The sequence below is a fragment of the Leuciscus leuciscus genome (assembly GCF_965113295.1).
Source record: "Leuciscus leuciscus genome assembly, chromosome: 6".
NCBI lineage: Eukaryota > Metazoa > Chordata > Actinopteri > Cypriniformes > Leuciscidae > Leuciscus > Leuciscus leuciscus.
This window is the reverse complement of record NC_138730.1, coordinates 16709423-16730290: the sequence shown is the minus strand read 5'-3', so window position 1 is coordinate 16730290 and position 20868 is coordinate 16709423. Positions and strand designations below refer to the sequence as shown.

Genomic DNA, 20868 nt, shown 5'->3' with positions numbered 1-20868 from the left:
TTATCCCAATTATTTGGAGCTTCCAATAACAGCACAGAGGCCAGATGATGGGGAAGGGAGGAGGACAGAGGAGTTTTATTATGTTTCAAACAGAACCAAATTGCTGCAGATGAGGGTACACGTCTCTCTTTCCCGAAAATGAAATCTACCGAAGCGTCTAGTGATGTTCTTGTCTGTGATGGTTCGAGAGAAGTGTGATAGAAGCAAGTCAAGTCATCACCACACAGACTCGTAATGGAACTGCACAGAACATTAATCTCTAAATGACTGTTCTGGCTGTGAGACTTTCTGACAAAGTTTTTTTAAGTTCTAGAAAAACTGAATATTATTATTGTTAACTGAATGCTGCTATTGCCAGAGGGGATTGATATTACGTGGCTACTTGCAAGTTTCGCGACACTTTCAAAGTGAAATATCCAGTGAGCGGCTCTAAAACCATGTACAGTTTGATCAGAAATAGATTAACATGAATCTGACAATGTTTTAGGTTTCACTTTATTTTGATGGTCCCTTTAACACATTCTGTTGACTATGAGTAGTGTTGCACCTACATGTCTACTAACTCTCAGTAGAGTGTCAGTAGAGTATTAGTAGACTGGTAGGGTTAGGGTTAGAATAAGTTGACATGTACTTGCAAAGTCAGTAGAATATCTGTTGGGGGAGCATCACAATAAAGAGTTAGCAGATATAAGGCAGACAGTCTACTAATACTCTAATAAGAGTTAGTTGACATGTAGTTGCAAAGTTACTTATAGTCTATGTAACTATGTTCAAAAGAGACCATCAAAATAAAGTGTAACCGTGTTTTATTACATTGGTTGGTGTATGCATCGCAGGTGTATGGAAATGAAATGTCAGGTGAGTTGAGCTAAAAGGTTAATGCTCTTTAATTGTTTTAGCTTGCTTCTACAAGTCTTTGAGTTCTTTTATAGAGTTGTTACTCCACAGGACTCGTACCCGAGTGCTCCGGATCGCAAGTGCAATGCTGTAGAAGGTGAGCTACTGGGCAAGATTAGAAAAGCCACACATATGGAGCTGGCTATGTGATGCAAATGTTAAAATGTATTAGTTTACAGATGATCTACTGGTAAAAGTGTTTTTGAGGTCAAAACATAGTATTGTGCAAAGATCTGTGCAAAAACAAGTTTTTTAATAATTGATAATCTGCCCTGCTAATCATAATTTGTGTGAAAAGGAATACTGTTGGTGTTTTACTGCCACTAGTGTTAATTTCAATTGGAATCTGCAGTGAATTGTATGTATAGGTAAATTGTTTGGAGTTTTACAAAAATGAAAAAAAATTATTTCCAATAAGCCTAGCTGTTTTTTTTTTTGTATTTGTTTTTTTTTTAGGTTGTGAAGACCCACACGGATTCCGCACTCAGGCAAGACATTCTGCAGATATTGCAGACCTGGAAAATGGAAAAGTGTCTGAACTTAAAAAAATACTATCCCCTACTCCTGACATTTCATTTATTACATTTTTAGGATAATCTCATTGTGGTTTCAGCTGGCAATAGGAGACTTACACTCTCAGCTCTGTTTACTTTTTTTTTTTTTGACTTTTTTTTTTAATTTAAATCCCTTCCTCTGCAGATTCCATTCCTCCATTCTTCCCCAAAATTGCATTTAAAATTCAAGGTCAAAGATTCTGTCTGCACCTAGATATTATTGATAACCTATTGTAATAATGTCCTCTTAGATGATTATTCGCGGTGTGTACGTTTCAACACATGCCATCTGGTTGATGGATAATGCAAATTGTTTGCAATAATTTCTTATTATTTTATAAAGTTGTATGCTTGTAATTTGTGTATATCAAAGTTAACATGCAGAGCCCCAGCAAAATAAATTATAAATCAGTTAATTAAGTTAGCTGTCTGTATTGAATGTGATATATAGACCACATATTACTATGTTATTACTATGAGTGAAATCAAGGATGCTGTAATCAAGGTGATGCAATCAAGGATGAGTGAAATCAAGGATGCTGTTGCTAACCAGCAACTAAAAGGTTTCAAATCAGTCACCATTACAGTTGAGTAGACTAGCTGTGCTGGTGTTGTGTTTGTGGCAAACGTACGGTGGTGCACAACACAACGAAATTTAAAAAGCAAACATAAGTTCACAACACAACAAAATAAAGCCACAACACAACGGAGATGCTCCCGACCACTAGAGGGCTCTCGGAGCGCGGTTAGTTTCCCTCGCCACTGTTCTATAGAGTCGGCAGTCTAAAAAATATATCAACACCACGATTAGTTTTAACAGTATGTAACCATTCTATATCGACATGAAATATTAATTCAAAATCACCTACGTACATTATAGATGTGTTTTTATACTTGAAAATGCATCACTTGAAAATGCAGGGGTGGTGGTGGCGCAATGGATAAGACACATGCCTTTGGTGTGAGAGACCCGGGTTCGAATCCACTGTGAGACACCAATGTGTCCCTGAGCAAGACACTTAACCCCTAGTTGCTCCAGAGGCGTGCGACCTCTGACATATATAGCAATTGTAAGTCGCTTCGGATAAAAGCGTCAGCTAAATGAATAAATGTAAATGTAAAATGTAAAATGTAAATGCTTCGACACACTACCATTATTCAATTAGCATTCATGTCGATATACAATGGTTACATACTGTTAAAACTAATCGTGGTATTGAAACCTTTGTAAGACTGCCGACTCAATAGAACAGTGGCAAGGAAAACTAACCGCGCTCCGAGAGCCCTCTAGTGGTCGGGAGCATTTCTGTTGTGTTGTGGCTTTATTTCGTTGTGCTGTGCACTACTGGGCCACCGTACAAACGAGTCAAAATGCATTAAAAGTATCATTCCACAACCTACAACAGTTTAAGCCAGGGGTGTCCAATCCTGCTACTTGAGGGCCACTGTCCTGCAGAGTTCAGCTCCAACCCCAATTAAACACCCCTGAAACAACTACTCAGGCAAACAGAAACTTCCAGACAGGTGTGTTGAAGCAAGTTAGAGCTAAACTCTGTACAGAAGCACTCTGTACAGAAGCACTCCATAAATCGAGTAAATAAAATTACACAAAAGCATTGCAGGAGATTGACGTTTGTCAAGGCCATTTGGATGTAACCCTTCCAGCATCATCTGTGTGTTTGTGAAAAGTAAAGCCTACAGATTCATCGTCATCCTCCAACTTAATCTGTGAGCCGCAGAGGCTCCTCTGACTTCATACTGAGGGCTCATCGCATCCTCAGCAAGAAAAGAAACACAGAGAATGTGTGTACCTCTTTGGTAATATGACTGAATGGAAAAGGGAAAAACAGAGAGAGAGAGAGAGAGAGAGAGAGAGAGAGAGAGAGAGAGAGAGAGAGAGAGAGAGAGAGAGAGAGAGAGAGAGAGAGAGAGAGCAATAAAGCGAGTAAAAAAAAAGATGCAGGAGACATTGTCAGAATTGAGATGAGACGAAGACGCTCCCCGGTGGGATGATTGCTTTGCCCTGAATACAAAAGGTTCTTCCCAGCAAACACTTCGTGTTGTTTGCGAGCACAGATTAGGTCTGGCCGCAGACATCCGCAATTCTTTAAAACAAGCCCTCAGGGAGGAATTATCATCCGTACCCGGGCTTATAAACCAGAGATGGGCTGCAATGATAAAAAGCTCTTCTCAAGTAGAGCATGGTGAGGGTATAGAAAGGAGAGATGCGCTGCAGAAGGGGCAATCATAGTAAAAGTGTGAGGAGGGGTTAGGATTGCAAGAACAAGTGCTTTGAAAGGGGGGAGGGTGTTCTGGCGGGGGAAAAGGAGGAGAAGATTCAAGCATGAATCATGGGAGTACTTGAAAGAGCACTTTTCTGAAGTAGACGATGACATTTTATAAGAACATGCAGGTCTCACTGACCCAGAAGAAACACCCAAAATAGTATATTTTAATGTCAAAAGCATGTTATTAATATATATTTATGTAGTTAATACTAAAGTGTATACATTTTACAATGTTACAATTCTAAGCTACTTGATTTAGCAATAGAGTGTTGCAGGGATGATTTATTTTTGTAGGCCAAAACCTTAAAACTAGTTCATATTTTAGCACTTCCGGTTCTATAGATCTGAAGTCAATGGGTTTTTTGAAAGAGTTCACGTTATATTCTACACCATAAAATAGAGTAGTAATACCCCCTGCTTTTACTTGTCTTCAAAAAGGTGGTTTTGCTAACAAGTGGCTAAATGCTATTGTGGAAGAATAGCAATATGGAAAAATACTATTGTGTTTTTTGTCGAGGGAACCAGGGTGAAGCAAACTTAGGGGTTGGCCTACAAAATTGCGTCATCAATGCAGTGCTCTACAGTGCAGCAAAATACATTGAAAGTCACTGGGACCCAATGTTGTCATTGCTTGGACAAATAGAAAAAAAAAAACGAAAAAAAAACGAGATCTTCTTTTGTGTTCTGCAGAATAAAGAATGTTAGACCACTATACAGATATATACAACGAATAGTTTACTTCTGTCAAATGTCCCTTTTCAGGTTGCTGTTAAAACTGTATTTTTCTATCATTTGCTGATAAACAAGAGTCTGGCTATGGGATTGCAGTAGTTGTGCAACACAGAACAGAATGAAACGGTTATAATGTAGGTGAATGCCTTAAGTGTGTATTAAATGCATTAACAAATTGATCAGCGTTAAGCCCTATTCAGACGGGACTTGTTTTTCTTGAGGGGATCTGGTAAATTTGTGTTTTTAATCCTTCTTTTTTTTTCATCACACATTCTGTACAAAGTATGAAGCAAATTACCCACCTAGCTATACAACAAACACAGAGGTCCTCTGAGAAATCATATGTTGTCTAGATTGTTTGATGAATGTCTGAAATTGCAGTATTTTTATTTTCACAATGCTTCTCTGTATGTATTATGACCTTAAAAAATGATGCTAAATTTATTGCTGCACTGCCTGATGCACCTTCATTATGGATTTACACCTTTTTGCCAACTTTCTGAGTAAAACAACAGTTGGTTCAGCTACTGCTGGCATCCCATCTGATGTAAAAAAAAAAAAAGGAAAAAAAAAAGGATTAAATCAATGAGGAGAGTTCGGCCACGAACTGCACAGAACGACCAGCATCAGGTTTGATTATCTTCTTAATTAATTACTTCTCTGCATTTTAACTGGCCACAATTTTGACATTGATGCCAAAACGGCAATAGATATTTTCTTATATTATCTCATAATTTGGCAGCAGGTTTATTAGGCTGCTGTCACTTTAAGACCCGACGCACTGATCCATTATACTGTTGCACATGCGTTTTCTTTCTCAACTGTTTACGTTCACTTAAAACATAAACGCCAATATTTACATGAATACTCGCCAAGACCAGCATTTTGTCATTATTTTGTGTGTATTTGACAGTTTAACTGCAATAATCAGTGAAAAAGTGCTGAATTTCTGAGCACAAAATCTGTGGGAATGAATAAAATTATGCGCAATACGCGCAATCCCACGCCGAAATTCAAGCCCTGTAACACCAACAATATTAATCCGGAGCAAATTAAACAAATGGGAGGGGAGGCGGGTTAGTGTGTCAACTCACTGTTGGAGAGATAAAAAAGCGAGAAAGCACAGCTGGTATCTTGTATCTATTCTTTGTAAAATGAGAATTGGAAGCGTTTCAGTTATTTCAGTATATACTGTATATGCATCGAAAAATCGATATTTTTGACAAGACTACTTTGCACTTAGTTTATTATTTCAGATGCTTTTTTAAAAGAATACAAACTGTATAAAATTCAACCCACCAAAGTTGCTAGTAGTATAAGTCTTGTTCCCAATAGATTTTTTTTATGAGTTTCTATAACGTTCCATAAGGCCAAATCCAGACTAGTAATAACTAAAGAAATCCCAATACTGTCCAAATCAATATGTCCCAATACTTCAAAATTATATAAAGGGGGGTTTCTTTAGGCCAGTGTGCTGATCAAAGCCGATCAAAACCTTTGCAGAGTTGAAAGAATGATTTGAAAAGTTCGCAAACACACAACAAGAACGTAAACAACACCAGATGAGATGCTTCACAGAATAAGAACCCAAATGTGAAAAAAAGGCTTTTTTTAGGGTGATTCTATTTGACATTCTACACACATGCAGAGTGTATCTGAAGTTTAGCTGGGATTAAATCGGTTAAAGTGTGTAACCATCATAACAGACGCAGCTCTAAAGGCACATGACGCTACCCATAATGACACACAGTACTCATTAGAGACATCCTATCATCTCCATTTAAAAGACACGAATACACTCACGCTCTGCCAGTCATTAACTTCTCTGCTCTTTATCAGATAATGATAATGATCCTGGGCTTCTGCTGAGCTAGTGAGACTCTAACCTTGTGTTGATAATGCCTCATTTCTCCATGGGCTGTTGAGCAGATAGTACTTCTTTCATTGGTTGCACACTATAGTGTCGCACGAGTAGAACACCAAATCCTCTTAACACACTCCACATTCAAGCATAACCACAGACAAAACAGCTGTTTATCGACCATCACAACTTAGGCACTATTGCAGAAAGGTATAATAAATTATCCATTATAACAATTGTTTGTAATTTTCAGACTTACTAAATTAACCTTTATTTTTTAACTGCTGTGTGTACATATACATTATATCAGTATATAGTAATTCAGAATTTGTACTTCCTTTTTTATATTCTGCAGTAAAATATATCTAAATCAAACTGAGTATAAATTAAAAACTAAGTTGACTAATAAGTTATGGTAACTTACAGTTAAAAAAAAATCTTATTTGAAAAATGTTGACATGATTTAACATAATACATGCTGTAATTTTTTTTTTACATAACAATCGTGAATTACAACAATGTATGGTGAAAATACTTATTACATTTAACAAGACAATACACATTAACTGAAATCACCTATAGTAAAAAAAAAAAAAAAGTTAAGTCAAGTTAAGTCATCTTAACCTAATTTACAGTAAAATAAAGTAAAATTGGCATTGTATTTATTTATATAATAGTATCATCAGTTAAGCACATTATGTTTTTAGTTGCTGCTTACGCTTTATTTTAATGCCATGTGTGTTTATTAGTGTGCAAGTTCATTAGCTTTTGTTCATGAAACTGCCAATTTTAAATAAATTTGAGATGTCATGTATTAATACCACCTCTATGGTTTTTATCAGCATATTTTATATTTAGTTGTATAAGGCTGTAGTTCAAGTAGACTGCTATATTAACTTTGTATCAATAAATGAAATACAGCTTATGGTTATGAACTGTAAATTTGACACTGTCACCATATTTTTGCAGTGATCTTCTGGCAGCCACAGCTGCCATTTTCAAGTCAACCAGAAGTATAAAGAGGCATGTTTCATGCAATTAACCCGAAGACTCGGTTCAATTTAAAAGGGATTAATGCAATATGATTAGACTTGATAACAAAGTCCATTGTCCCTCTATAGGGTTTATTATCATTTGTGATTCACCACTCAGTCCTCTCTTTAAACCCCTGACCTCCATAATAGCTCTAAAGAAAGTGCGTTCATATCTTTAATAGCTGGCAGATATCAGGAGGAGTCATTAAAGCTCGCAGATCAAGGAGATGCTGTCACAAACGTTCTCCATTCATCTCCCACATTCTTGCTTATCCTTCAGCAACAAGACTGATCCTGAATTACTATGGAGTCCCAGCGGGGATCTGCATATGCAGAAAAAAAGGAATGATAATGCTCATGTCTGTACTGTAGCTCTAACAAAGTCTCACACAATGGGCTGTCAAGTGTGTTTGGGACCAAACTATTAGGCAATATTTCAATCTGTCGTGTCACAGGCGCTGATGAGAGCTGTCAACAGCATCCATCATAGCCGTGAAGCTGTGCTATTAGTCAATGTTGAAATGTGGGTAAAATCAGCAAATTCCTCTTGGAATACCACTTTAGTTTAAGCTAGCAGAAAGTGTCAGCTTGTTCTCGGATCGCTGTGATTTGAGTCCGGTGGGGAAACTAAAGGATAAATTGATGTAAGAAATAATTTTCCTTTGCAGCTGTGGTTTGATTAAACCTGCAGTTGCTTTGAGTCCAAAGGATTATATTTAAAGGGCCCCTATTGTTCTCATTTACAGGTTCATCATTTAGTTTAGGGGTCTACTAGAATACGTTTACATGATTTAATGTTCCAAAAACATAATTGTTCTAATAATTTGCATTGTTGTAGAACCTATTTTCACCCTCTGTCTAAATGCTCTGCTTTAGGTTAAGGTGCTGTTTACACGACACCGTTTTCAACTTTCAAGCGTTTTGGCCGTTCGTTTACACGACAACGGCGTTTTGAGTGACTGAAAACGCAAACTATTGGAAACGGGTTTCAAAATGAAATTGAAAAATTTGTTTTTGAAAACATTCTCCGTGTAAACAACAAAAACGTGAATCTCTGAAGACGATGACGTCATGCTAATGCGTATCTCGTGTTCAGTCTATATTCGCTGTCCATTCACAGCATTTAAGTCGTATTCGCGGGTTCGTGTGAAGGGGTATCATTTTGACAGTGGTGTCGTCTGATACGCTGAAACTAAAAGGAAAAACTTCTCCGTTTTAAACATAGTGTTGTTGTGTAAACGTACCCTTAGTTTCTTTAAAACCCGCCTTCTGAAATGCGCAGTCTGCTCTGATTGGTCAGCCGGCCCCGGTCTGTTGTGATTGGTTTACCTCCTACCTATTAGTTCGAGTCCAGGTCCGATATTGACAGTCAGGAAGAACAAGCTGATTGGCCCGAACCACCATCACAAGGACAAACTTGTGCAGGACGTTTCACAATGTTAATTTTAAATTTTATTCCTCTGATGTTATAACTGCGTAATTTTTCTACATCAGTGTAAAAACTGTATGTCCGTTAACTGCACAATTCAGAAAGCATTCTTTAGACAAAAGGTTGTGGTTGTACTGCTTAGAAATAGTGTTAAAAATAAGAGTGATAAACTCTTCTTGGCGCCATAACTACCTTTGTTTGACAGCGAGCCAAAGAAGCCAGCAGATATGCAAATGTGTTATATAGTGACGTTACGGAAATAATGGCAGGACTACAGATGAGGCGTTTCAGGCATGTATTTTCCGTTGTAGAAATTCAGAACTTTTGCCATGGGCTTTTTGCTTTGTAACTTCACAGATTTCTTACATGCACAAACAGCTATTACACACAAGGAAAGATAAATAGCATACGTCTCCTTAAATGTTACTGGTTCATAGAAACATACTTTAATGTTTAATCCCTCCTAATTTCTCTCAACTAAGAAAATGTAATTTGGAGCAACTTTATAAGAATGATTTGACTTGGTAGAGGAATAATGAATTGCTCCATGTGGTTCACGCAATATGTTCCAAATCTCCAGGGAAATGTTATCGCCATTTAAACTTATCAAGGCCAGATTACATAGAAAACACAAATAACAGCTTGATCGCTCTTTTCTGAGGCTGAACGACAAACTCATCAATCACTGCTAAATAGCTGCATAATGCCCCGGGCTGCTAGAGCACTATGGGTGCAAAAAAATCATTAATAAACAATTCATCTGCTGCTTTCCCCTCTAAATTTCTCACCAGGAGAATAGCCAGAGGAAGATCAATCCATCTGTTATGTATGTAAACCTCGCTGTAGACTGACTGTTGTTGTGTAGCAGTTTGTGGTTTGCGCGACTCAACTGGAAAACATCATTCCCTCAAGCTTACGGATCAGAAAGAAATAAGAGGTTAAACATTAAAACCATAAAATCATCATTCTGTACAGTCAAGTGCTTCCCAAATCCCTCTATTTCCTGCTTTATACTGAAACATCTAGATGCAATTTCCTGACCTAGAATCCCCAAACGGCCCCTTCCACAATATTACATTCATGAAGGAATTCTAGTTTAAATACATACATTCACACAGTTGTAGTGCTGCCCACAAGGTGCTACCAAGAGTGCTTTTGTTTAGTATAAAAGAAAGTCTCTATGGCAGAGGTGAGAGTTAAACAGAGACCGATCAAGCATAATCATGAAGGACTTTCTGTTATGACTTCAGCTGAAATAGCTATAATCCAAAAGATACACTGAAAACCTGAGTGGTGCTTGCCAGTGAAGAACTCAACGCTGGAATCCCCAAATCAGTTTATGAATAAAGCAGCATGTGTTCAAGAGAACAAAATCTTCACTGCCACTGTGGATCTTTTATTAAATGTAATAATTTACTTGTGGATTAAAGTGCACAAACAAAATATCTGATGAACTTCATGTTTGCTAGCAATCGGTGTAAGATGCCTTATGTCTTGGAGAGGACAGTGTGCTTCACTCAAAGTCAGTCGGCAACCGGCCTGCGCAGCACCGCATGAAGTTGAAGACACCAAATTATGTTATTCAGTACATGACTTGTGGAGGCAAAGTCACATGACTTTCTTGTTGGAATAAATAATGTTGGGGATAAACAGACATTAAAATTCTAGAAGATGCTGATAAGCCGATTATTAATGTCATGTTATGGATGACAAGCGATAAATGAATGTTATTCAAATTAAGTAAAATAAGTGAACGATATATGATGCAAAGGAAATCTAAATGTTAAAAACATTGGAAATATTGACCAATATCTGATAGATATCAAATATTAAAATATTACATTTTAAAAATCTCTGTTACCAACAGACACCAAAATACGAGATAATACAATACTAGAAATATCAGCCAATGTCTGATACAGTCTCATCAGCCAAAACATTATGACCAGTCAGAGGTGAAGCCTATATTGTTGATGATCTCCAAACAAGGCCACATTTTAAGGTCTGAGTAGATTATATGGTAAGTAAACAATTGGTTCTTGTAATCAATGTGTTGGATGTAGGAGAAATATCAGGAATAAAGAACCGAGCAACTTTGACAAGAGCCAAACTGTTAAGGCAAGGCGACTGGGTCAGAGTATCTCTGAAATGGCAAGGCCTTTGTGTTGCTCCCAGTCAGCAGTGGTGAGAATTTACCAACAGTGGTCCGAGGATGGACAAACCACAAACCAGCCTCAGGGTGTTGGGCGCCCAAGGCTCATCAGTGCACGGGGGAAATGAAGGCTTTCCCATCTGGTTGAAGCCAAGAGAAGGTCCACTGTGGCACAAGTCACAACACATTTTAATGATGGTTATGGGGGAATGTGTCACAGCACACAATGCATCACACTCTGCCACGTATGGAACTGTGCAGCCGCAGACCAACCAGAGTGCCTGTGATGACCCCTGTCCACTGCAGAAAGTGCTTACAATCGGCACATGAGCGTCAGAACTGGACCTTGGAGTAGTGGAAGAAGGTCGCCTGGTCCAGAGAATATACCACAGCACATCTTCAAGAGTCTTGTAGAGTCCATTCCTCAGGTTTGTTTTGGCTCATCTGTGTATATCAAATATTAACTGATATTGATCAATAAAAAATAAAAAAAAATAAAAAAAATACCAACAGAAACTGAGATATTGTGTATTCCTAAAAATGTATCCTCCTCAGAGGGAGCATATACATTTTGAATGCCCATTTTGGACATTTTATTCACATTTTGGTGGTTCAATAAACCATTTTTATGAAATATACAGACATTCACTAGAAAATATGATCTCATTTCAACTTTTCCTTATTTAAAGGATTGGTTTTATCTTAAAGTTGCAGTAAAAAAATAAAAACGTTTAATTCTTCGGGTTTGAGAGGAAGCTAACTTTACAAACATTATAAATACACCTCAAGAAAAAATGTAATTAAAAAAATTTAATAACTCATTTAACACTTAGGATTAGAGATTTGTTCAAATCTTAGAACTACCAAGCACCTTAGCAAGCAGCGCTAATAACTTAAAGTGTTGAATGAATTTTAGCAGCCACAAGGCCATCATAGAAGTCAAATCTGTATGACAAACAAGCTTTGGGAAGAACAGAATTTTAACACCTAATGGAAATGAGGTATCAGGCACATAGTAACATCTGAACTGGAATATACTGACTGTAGGGGAATGACATTCACATCCTTCCATTAAATTGTGTTCCTGAGGTATACATATCGGTACGCATCCAAAGCTCCCCTACTGTTTACATCCACAGGTTGTGTGTTTTCAGAGTGAGTGGAGAGGATGTTTTCAGCCCAGAGCTGAGAGCCGTGCAAATCCGCCATCACTGGAGACATCAGCCCGGCTTGGTGAGCTGAGGGAAGACCGTTGGGATGTCTCGCTCAGCCTCTCCACAGTCGAGAGAAGAACTGACACTCATCTCATCCCACACTGGGAGGATTCAAAGGAGCAGTCATCCGGCAAATGAAATGCAGAGATAGCTCAGCAGAGAGCAGAGGGACCAATCCTATCACTATCCACCTTTCGGAAACTGTTAATTGCACAGGCAGGGATAAAGTCCTTTCTGAATTGTGACTTACAAAATTAAATGATCCTTGTACCTCTAATATTTGACTGTGCTATGTCAACGTTACTTGACCACAGCTCGAGAAAACAATGGTGAATTCAACAGGAACTATTTTTGAGCATTAAAAGTTGTTTATTCACTCACACCAATTGTGTTATTGGCGAGAGACTTGAAACCTGGCCAGATGGTAGGCCTCAATTTGGAAGAACCTATCAGAGTATGATCCCGATTGGCCCATAGGTGGCGCTACAGCAAGCAAAAGTATGAAATTGCCCATAACTCTTAGACCGTTTGTCATAGACTCAAGTGTCTTACACCACTGTGGTCCCTGGCTCAAGGTGGACACATGGGTGTCCAATTTCGATTTAGGCAGAAAAAAAATTCTGCTATGTCGAATTTTGTCTGATCGGAACCAATTGTGTGACTATGCAAGTCAGCTAATGGCGGGAACTAGGCCTGTCCCATCAGGTTTTCACTACACAATTACCGTGGACAGAAGAACTCACAATAACGATATTATCACAAAAAAAAATTTGTAAAAAAAAAAAACACACACACACTCAAAATACGAGGGAGGCAGAGAGTGAGTTTGTAACCACGACTGTATAACAGCATACAAAAAGAACTTGCTCATTGTCCCGCACATATTTTTTTTAACACGACAACGATATGCTTATAACTGAGACGTTTTTCCTTTGAGTTTTCTGCGTACAGACGACAAAAACGATCCCCATGCAAATGGGGAAAATGACTAAAAACGCTGGATTCTGCTGCCATTAGATGGCGATGAAACACAGACTGAACAAGTAATACGCATGTGCATTAGGGCTGCACGATTAATCGCAATTTCCACGTATTCGCACTTAAACCGATTTGGCTTATCGTGATTTTAAAATCGTAAGGGCTGTGATTATTTTTTATAGGCAGCTTGTCATTGATGTACGGCTCTGTAAACGCTGCTTCATCTGAAAGCACTGTGAGTTTGAGTCACTTATAACAAGCATTTGAAAAAGCAACACGCAATCAAACATCTTTCCAAACATGAGAAGCATTTATGAACCTCTTGTCCAACAAAAGACAACATTTAATAGCATGCTTTTACAAACTCACTTCATAATGACATTTGAGCATCCTTCTGTGAGATGATGTGGGTTCTTACACAGAATAAGGCAGTTGTGTGTTTATTAGTCATGTTTAATCAATCAAAGTTTTTCAATCTTCTGTTTATTCAGCTACAGATAGTATGATGCAAAATGGGGATTTCTTGAAATTATGTGCATTATCGTACTTCTGCGGCGGGGCATATTTGGCGTGTGTGCGTGAGAGAGCCCTCTGGCATTCAGATGGAGCAGCATTTAATTGTGCAGCCATAATGTGCATGACGTCATCGTCTTAAGAGATTTGCATTTTTGTTATTTACATGGAGACCGTTTTCCAAAACTTGCGCTTTGAAACCCGAATTTAAAAATGTGTGTTTTCAGGCATCCAAATCGTGTAAATGAACAGCCAAAACACATAAAAAGTTTTGCGGTTTGAGTTTATTTATTTATTTTAATTTTTGGAGCTATACAGCCACTGATCACCATTCACTTATAAAAAAGAGCAGTCTAAACTTCTAAATCTTTCTGGTATAATCATCCACAACCAAACGCTAAGGTTAAAGAGAATAAATCCTTTGATGCCCACATGCATGCTACATTTGTATATGTCCTTTCAATACTAAACACTCAAAGTATATACGGATTCGAACCTGTGTGCAACTAATGTGCTGTGTAATGATGAATTATAAGAGCTATGGACTATAACATTTATGTTACCCTAATACTTCATGGAAAAATTTACATTCTGTCATTATTGACTCACCCTCCTGCCATTCCTAACCTGTATGCTGTTTTTTTATTTCTCTGTGGAACACAAAAGGACATTTTTAAGAATGCATGCCTCTATTTTTCATTGTATGACAGTTCTTAGTAACCAACAACAACAAAAACATCATACAATTGTTCAATTTGTGTACAGCAAGTCTTCTGATGTTTTAAGATTTGTGTGAGGAATACACTGAAATGTAACTAATTTCAATTTAAAATATCACTGATGTCATTTGAATTTGTGCAAAAATCTGTTACAAGACACACAAAACACACCTGGTTGAACATGTTTTAATGCATGTTTTGAATATACACAAATGTTATGATACTTGGGAGCGAATTAAGACAATCATTGAATAACTCAAATTGTTATCTGCACCTCACACAAAACTATCAAATGACTCTCAAAGACTTTAATAGTGCATATATATATGGACTACTTTTATGGTGCTTTTTTGTTTTTATTTTCTGAGTTTCCCAGCCCTTAGTCATTGACTCTTTGTCGTATGAAAAAGAGTTTGAACATTGAGTCAAATTTCTCCTTTTGCATTCCGCAGAAAAAAGAAAGTTAAATGAGTTTGAAATGAACTGAGGGTGAGTAGTTTTCTTGTTTTTATTTGGGTGAACTGTCTCTTTAAGTTCTGTGAAACAGTAGAATGAGCTGGCGTACGTCTCTTGGCTTTTCAAAGAATTCAGCTGGGTTTAAAAGCATTTTGAATAGTATTTCATAATTCTATTTGCGTCCGTGTGGGGTTGATTCAAAATGAGCCCTTCCACTATCTTCAAATCACATTAGCAGGCTGTACATTCTCTAACATGCTCTTGAGAATTGTTTCCTTTGAACTGGCAGGTCTGAATTTGGGGCAGTATAATATGCATTCTTTCTATACTGTCAGCCAGACATCACTGATGTAACGGTGGACTTTCTAATCCACCCACATAATCCGGTGGCAAACAAAACAATAAGCAGCACTTGGCATCTACTTTAAAAATGTGCAGAGGTTTAATCTTTAAAGTCTTAAAGCAGCACAAATGCATGTGCACTCAGCCGTCAGTTACACCACCAACTGCTTTTAAGCAGATTCATGCGCTTTGCTCTCATCTTTGACCTTACTGGCCTGAACAAATCACAAATGTTGAAATCATGCTTTGCTTTCACACTGACATCCACTGATCTGATGCAGAAAACCAAATTCAGATTCAGCTGAAAGAAACAGACCTCACAGACGTCCACTGAGGCGGAGGCCCTTAAATAATACTTGAAAAGACATGCGCTGAATTCTGATGTATTGAACTTGAGTCATACAGTCGGAAACAAAAGTTCCAACAACATTCATCTAAAAATACATTTTGTGAATTTTGTCTTCTACACTAACATTCAAATATCAAAGATAGATAAAGATGGATGGATAGATGTATCTTTTCAAATGTGACCCGGGATCACAAAACCAGTCATAAGTCGCACGGGTATATTTGTGGCAATAGCCAACAATACATTGTATGGGTCAAAATGATCGATTTTTCTTTTATGCCAAAAATCATTAGGATATCAAGTAAAGATCATGTTTCATGAAGATATTTTGTAAATTTCCTACCGTAAACATATAAAACATTTATTTTTGTGAGTGAATGGAGCACAATCGTGAACATAAATGGACAATTTTAAAGGCCATTTTGTCAATGTTTCGATTTTTTAGATAGATAGATAGATAGATAGATAGATAGATAGATAGATAGATAGATAGATAGATAGATATCTGTCTGCACTTGTGTGCTCCTCGATAGCAGGAGTAATTCCACCATAAAGACAGCAACAATGCTGATCGCAACAGTCCAGAAATAGCAACATGTTTAATGCATTGTCAAGGTCAAAGTTCAGGGTGTTTGCTTGCAACTCATGTACTCAAGTTTCTGGCCTTAATAGTTTAAACAACATCAGTCTTAAATAATGAGTTTGAATTAATATATTACAGCTAATATCATTCATAAATGAAATCATTCAGCAAATGTCAACTCAAGCCATCAGAGTCCTGCAAAGACTTCAGATGGCGCAAACTCTGAATCAACATGCACCAATGCTACATCTGTCATAATCATTTGTTAACAAACAGGTATTCATTACTTCAATGAGCTCATTGTTTCTGCATTAAATTATTACATTGTTTAAATTAATACCTTTTTCGCTAACTGTGATTTTGTATATATACATTTCTGAAATACATAACTTACCTCTGATAACAGATCACTCTAAATTGTAATGTGGACTTATGCATTTTCTGTAAAGCTGCTTTGAAATGATGCGTATTGCGAAAAGCGCACTTCAAATAAATGTGAATAGAATCAGAGATTCGCAAAAATAAAAAACTGAGCAATGGAAGACCAACTCACATAGAGCCGTCAAAGAAACTCGCAGATCGATCACAGGCTCATTTGGCTTTGTCAACAGCTCTTCCGTGACTTAAAGTGCAGCACTTCATTTTCTATCAGCCCTCGTGTGAACAACATGGCAGTCATCAACAGAGGCATCAGAAGAGAGGTGTCAAATCTCATCAGAAAAAAATGCCTGGGTTTATCAATAAGAGATAGAAGAGGGCAACGAGGGATTTCGCTTGAGTTGAAGCTGATATTGCTAAAGGCAGGTGAGTATCGAGCCGCCCGTCTGCCTGAGCCAGGGGTAAATAGTGATTAATGGCCGATGGAGGAAGGGTTAGTGCCTGCGATCTGATTCTTCCCCTCAGCCCTCCTCTGTAGAATATCAAGACGATTTCAACAAGAGAAATTAATTCAGTGACGGAAGTGAAATGGAAATACCTTTTTTGACCAAAACGGCTCCAGTTAACCAAAGATGAGATTAGAGAACACCACTGGTGTTATGATTCTCCACACTAATAATCTGGTTTATTGATCAGCAGTGTCAGCAACCGAATGAGCGTTAAATCGCTCAGAATGGCTCAGCGTTGACTGAACTGGCTCAAAGCTACGAGAAATATGTCTGTCTGTAGACATTTTAAATGCCACAGTTCAATTTTTAACCACAAGACCTTCTGAAGATCATTGTTCAAAAATGCAGTGAGGCACTTGTCTAGTCTGTTGCATGGCCTAGATAAAACTGGTTTCCACTATCTAAAGTTTTAATAAATCTCAAGCTTAAGAAATGGTGTTGAGCCATGAAAACACCAATCAGACCAAAGAGATGATGCATTACCTTTTTTTATTGTTAGAGTAGGATTATTTTGAAAGTCAATTTCTCTAAAAGCAATTGGACATTTTCACCTTTATAGCAGAGGGAAAAATTTGGTGATAACATGTCCCAATACCACAATCATGTGAATTTATAGTAAATTCCTGGTTACTATTTGCTGTAATTTACCAGAAGTAGTACTAAAGTAGTACTTTTTTACAATTTATTAAAATAAAGGCAACTGATTCCACAGTAAACATGAGCAAGAAATGACTGTGATCTCCGCACAGTGATTTGCTGTGTCTGCATTTCAGTAATCTCTTGAAATACAATTGGATTATCTAATAAGATGTCGTTATTCTTGACTTTTCTACGCTGAGTGTTGATATTAAAAGTATATATTAAAAGTTCCCCAGATATAACAATCAATCAGATAGCATTGAAAACTCTCTCCCCCATTATAATCGGACAGTTAAGCGCAACATTGCTACAGTACATAAAGTGCAGACTGCAAGATATGATCAGGCTTAAAGGTCAATCATAATGCTTAAACTGTTTTCTCCATGTAACAGTGGAACCAATTGTAACACTATTACGGGCTGAAAGAAAATGAAAGCCAGCCAGCAGGTACACTCATCAACATAATGGCTCAAACATAATGGACTTATCCCACAGATAACGTTTGTTGTACAACCACCTCCAGAAGCCTGCATTGTGAAATTATGAATACAGTATCTTATCTGTAATGTAAATTGATATTTAACCATATATGTGTGTGTGTGTGTATATATATATATATATATATTTTTTTTTTTTTTTTTTTTTTTTTTTGCTTGACATAAACATCCACCAACCTCCCATATCACTTCTACCAGCTTTGGCGGGTTGAATTTTGAATATATTATAACTTTTTTTAAAGGCATCTGAAATAATAAACTAAGTGCACTGCAGTGTTGTCAAAAATATTGATTATTCAATTCATATCAATACTGAAATATCGATCACCTGTTTATAAGGTTACAAGGGTCGAAAACAATGAAAACAATAACTTTTTGTGCATTTTGACAGGGCAAGTAACAATCTGAAGTGGTCTGACTGGGCCAATCGATAAAAAAATTTGCCCTGATATATTGAAGGGCACAGGTAAATGTGAGATTTATTATGATGGGTTTATGTGAAGATTGTTTTAAGTTCACATAAATTAAAAGTTGTTATATTATTTAAAGCCTAATAAATGTCAAAAATTATGGCTTTCAATTATACGGTAATTCTGAATGCCTCAAATTAATGAGAATTAATTGAGAAAAAAAAATCTATTTCATAGAGACATCAGTAACAGTATTGGTATCAGTGGTACTGCCCTGCTTCATTCATACAATGCCATTAAAAATATATATTTTAAATAGCTATTGTCTATATGTTGTTTCTACATTCATTTGCAGATTAAATGTAAAAATATTACAAGATAAAAATATATTAACTTTAATGTTAGGTTTTATTAATCGCAATTAATTTAAAAAAAGTGTGATTAATTTTTGTTTGTTTTTTTTAATCGATTGACAGCACTAATACACACACTCACACACACGTTTACGCTGGTTTCTTAAACAAGCTAACAACTACCTTGGATCAGTTATAAACTTGCTACCTTTTTTCAAAACAAAGCTGATTTTCCAGCAGGATACAAATGTGCATAACTCTGGTAAATAACCATTAGTGTTATTTTTTTCAAACAAAAAAATGTCTTGCATTGGTTACAGACAACTTCACCTGAATAGATAAAGAACAACCGTTTACCTTGTGCTCAATGATGCTGCTGTACCCCTGCAGTGCTGGAGGCGCGCGCGGCGCTCTGGTGGGCTCCACTTTCTCACCTGACGCGCCCTTAGACGCGCTGGATGCTGTAGAATTATTATTGTAGCTGACGCTGTACACGAACAACAGACTGGTGCACATGGTGATCGCGAGAAAAACGGCAACTCCATGACGCTGGAAAACATGAGGGTAAAAGTTCAAATCCACCACAGAGCGCAAGGTCATAAATCATCACCAACCCATGCCCTCGGCGCAGTCAATTATAGGATACAAATCACATTTCCCATGCTCAAATATTAATCAGATTGAGATTATAAGAACTTGCAGGTTCTAACTAAATGCTGATGCCTAAAACTAATGCACCAGATCATGCAATAATGGTTTTGCAACAGCAACATTAAACAAAGTAAAATTGTGTATATATGTTGATATATGTATGTTGATCTAAAAAAAAAAAAAAAAAAAAAAAACTCCATTATTTCAAAGAATGTTATTATATAATAGTGCCATACTAAAATAATAATAATAAAAAACAACTGTTTGCATAATGTTGCAATGCATAGAAAGACATAAAATTCTCATGGCAAATGTTTTTAAAATATTTTACAAATAAAATTCCCAAAAGCCACTTTCTTTCCACAAAGCTAAATTTCCTGTCTCCATAAATGTAATTTCCGACAAACTCCTCATGATTTAGAAATGGGGATTAAGGTTGTTTTATTGTCTTTAATCTTCTTTCATTCAGCATGTGAAAGCAACAGAGAGCCGCAGTACTTCAGCAACAATGCTGCACAGGAGAGATGCGAGACATTCAAACTGTTTTCAATACAATTACCATCGGTGTCTTCATCCTGAAGCCAGCTGGAATATTCCTGGGAATGTGCGCATGAAGATCCACTTTTTTCCCCCGATTGTTGCTACTTTATCAGATTATGCCGTCATTAAATCGCCGCGCTCCGCTCGCGCTGGGAGATGTCAGTGTGTGTGCTGTGCGCGCGGACTGAACCCATTCTTGAGCTCGGCGAGCACAGCCCGTGTGAGAGCGCACGGTCCTAAAGATCATGGTGTTTGAGTGTGAACTCTAATTTAGCGTTTAGGACAAATTGCACATTTGGAGTCTTTGCTGTGACATGGAAATACATCAAATATCTCTTGTAAGAGACTGATATTTAAATTGTACCTTGTGATTTCTTTCAATATGTGCCTACAACTACAGGTAATATTCCAGGTTGAATACAAGTTAAAGGGATACTTCACCTCTGGAAAGATGAATGTGTATTTAAAATGGATCATTTATGTAGTAGAAATGTGGAATTATTTTTGAATTTGGAACCTTCTAGACTGAGAAAAGCCAGAAAATGTATTTTTGGCTTATGTGGATGAAAGACAACAACTCCCAGAATGCACTTTTTCGCTGCTCTACGAGGCCACTCCCAAGCCCGCCTACCGGTAAGAGCACGCAGTTAAACAACAAGACTAGGCTACTAGTGAGTCTCCGTGACGAGTCTGCCTGGGATTTCGAGATCACCCAAAATGTCCGGGATTCGGCTTTTGCGTTCTACAGTCGCCATTCATTATGTTTACCGTGATGAGCAGGACGAGACTG

General features: G+C 37.3%; 1 protein-coding gene across 1 annotated transcript in view; it reads right to left on the bottom strand.

Moving 5' to 3' along the window:
• The window catches only part of st6galnac5a (ST6 (alpha-N-acetyl-neuraminyl-2,3-beta-galactosyl-1,3)-N-acetylgalactosaminide alpha-2,6-sialyltransferase 5a), a 41364-nt gene extending 21088 nt beyond the window's left edge, over nt 1-20276 (bottom strand). Inside the window, exons 1-2 of the mRNA XM_082174085.1 lie at nt 20098-20276; nt 19245-19436 (exon numbers count right to left, since the gene is read on the bottom strand). Of these exons, the coding sequence (XP_082030211.1) occupies nt 19245-19436; nt 20098-20112 (207 nt within the window). The 5' untranslated portion in view covers nt 20113-20276. The remainder of the gene's footprint in view (nt 1-19244; nt 19437-20097) is intronic.
• Nucleotides 20277-20868: the final 592 nt, after the last annotated feature.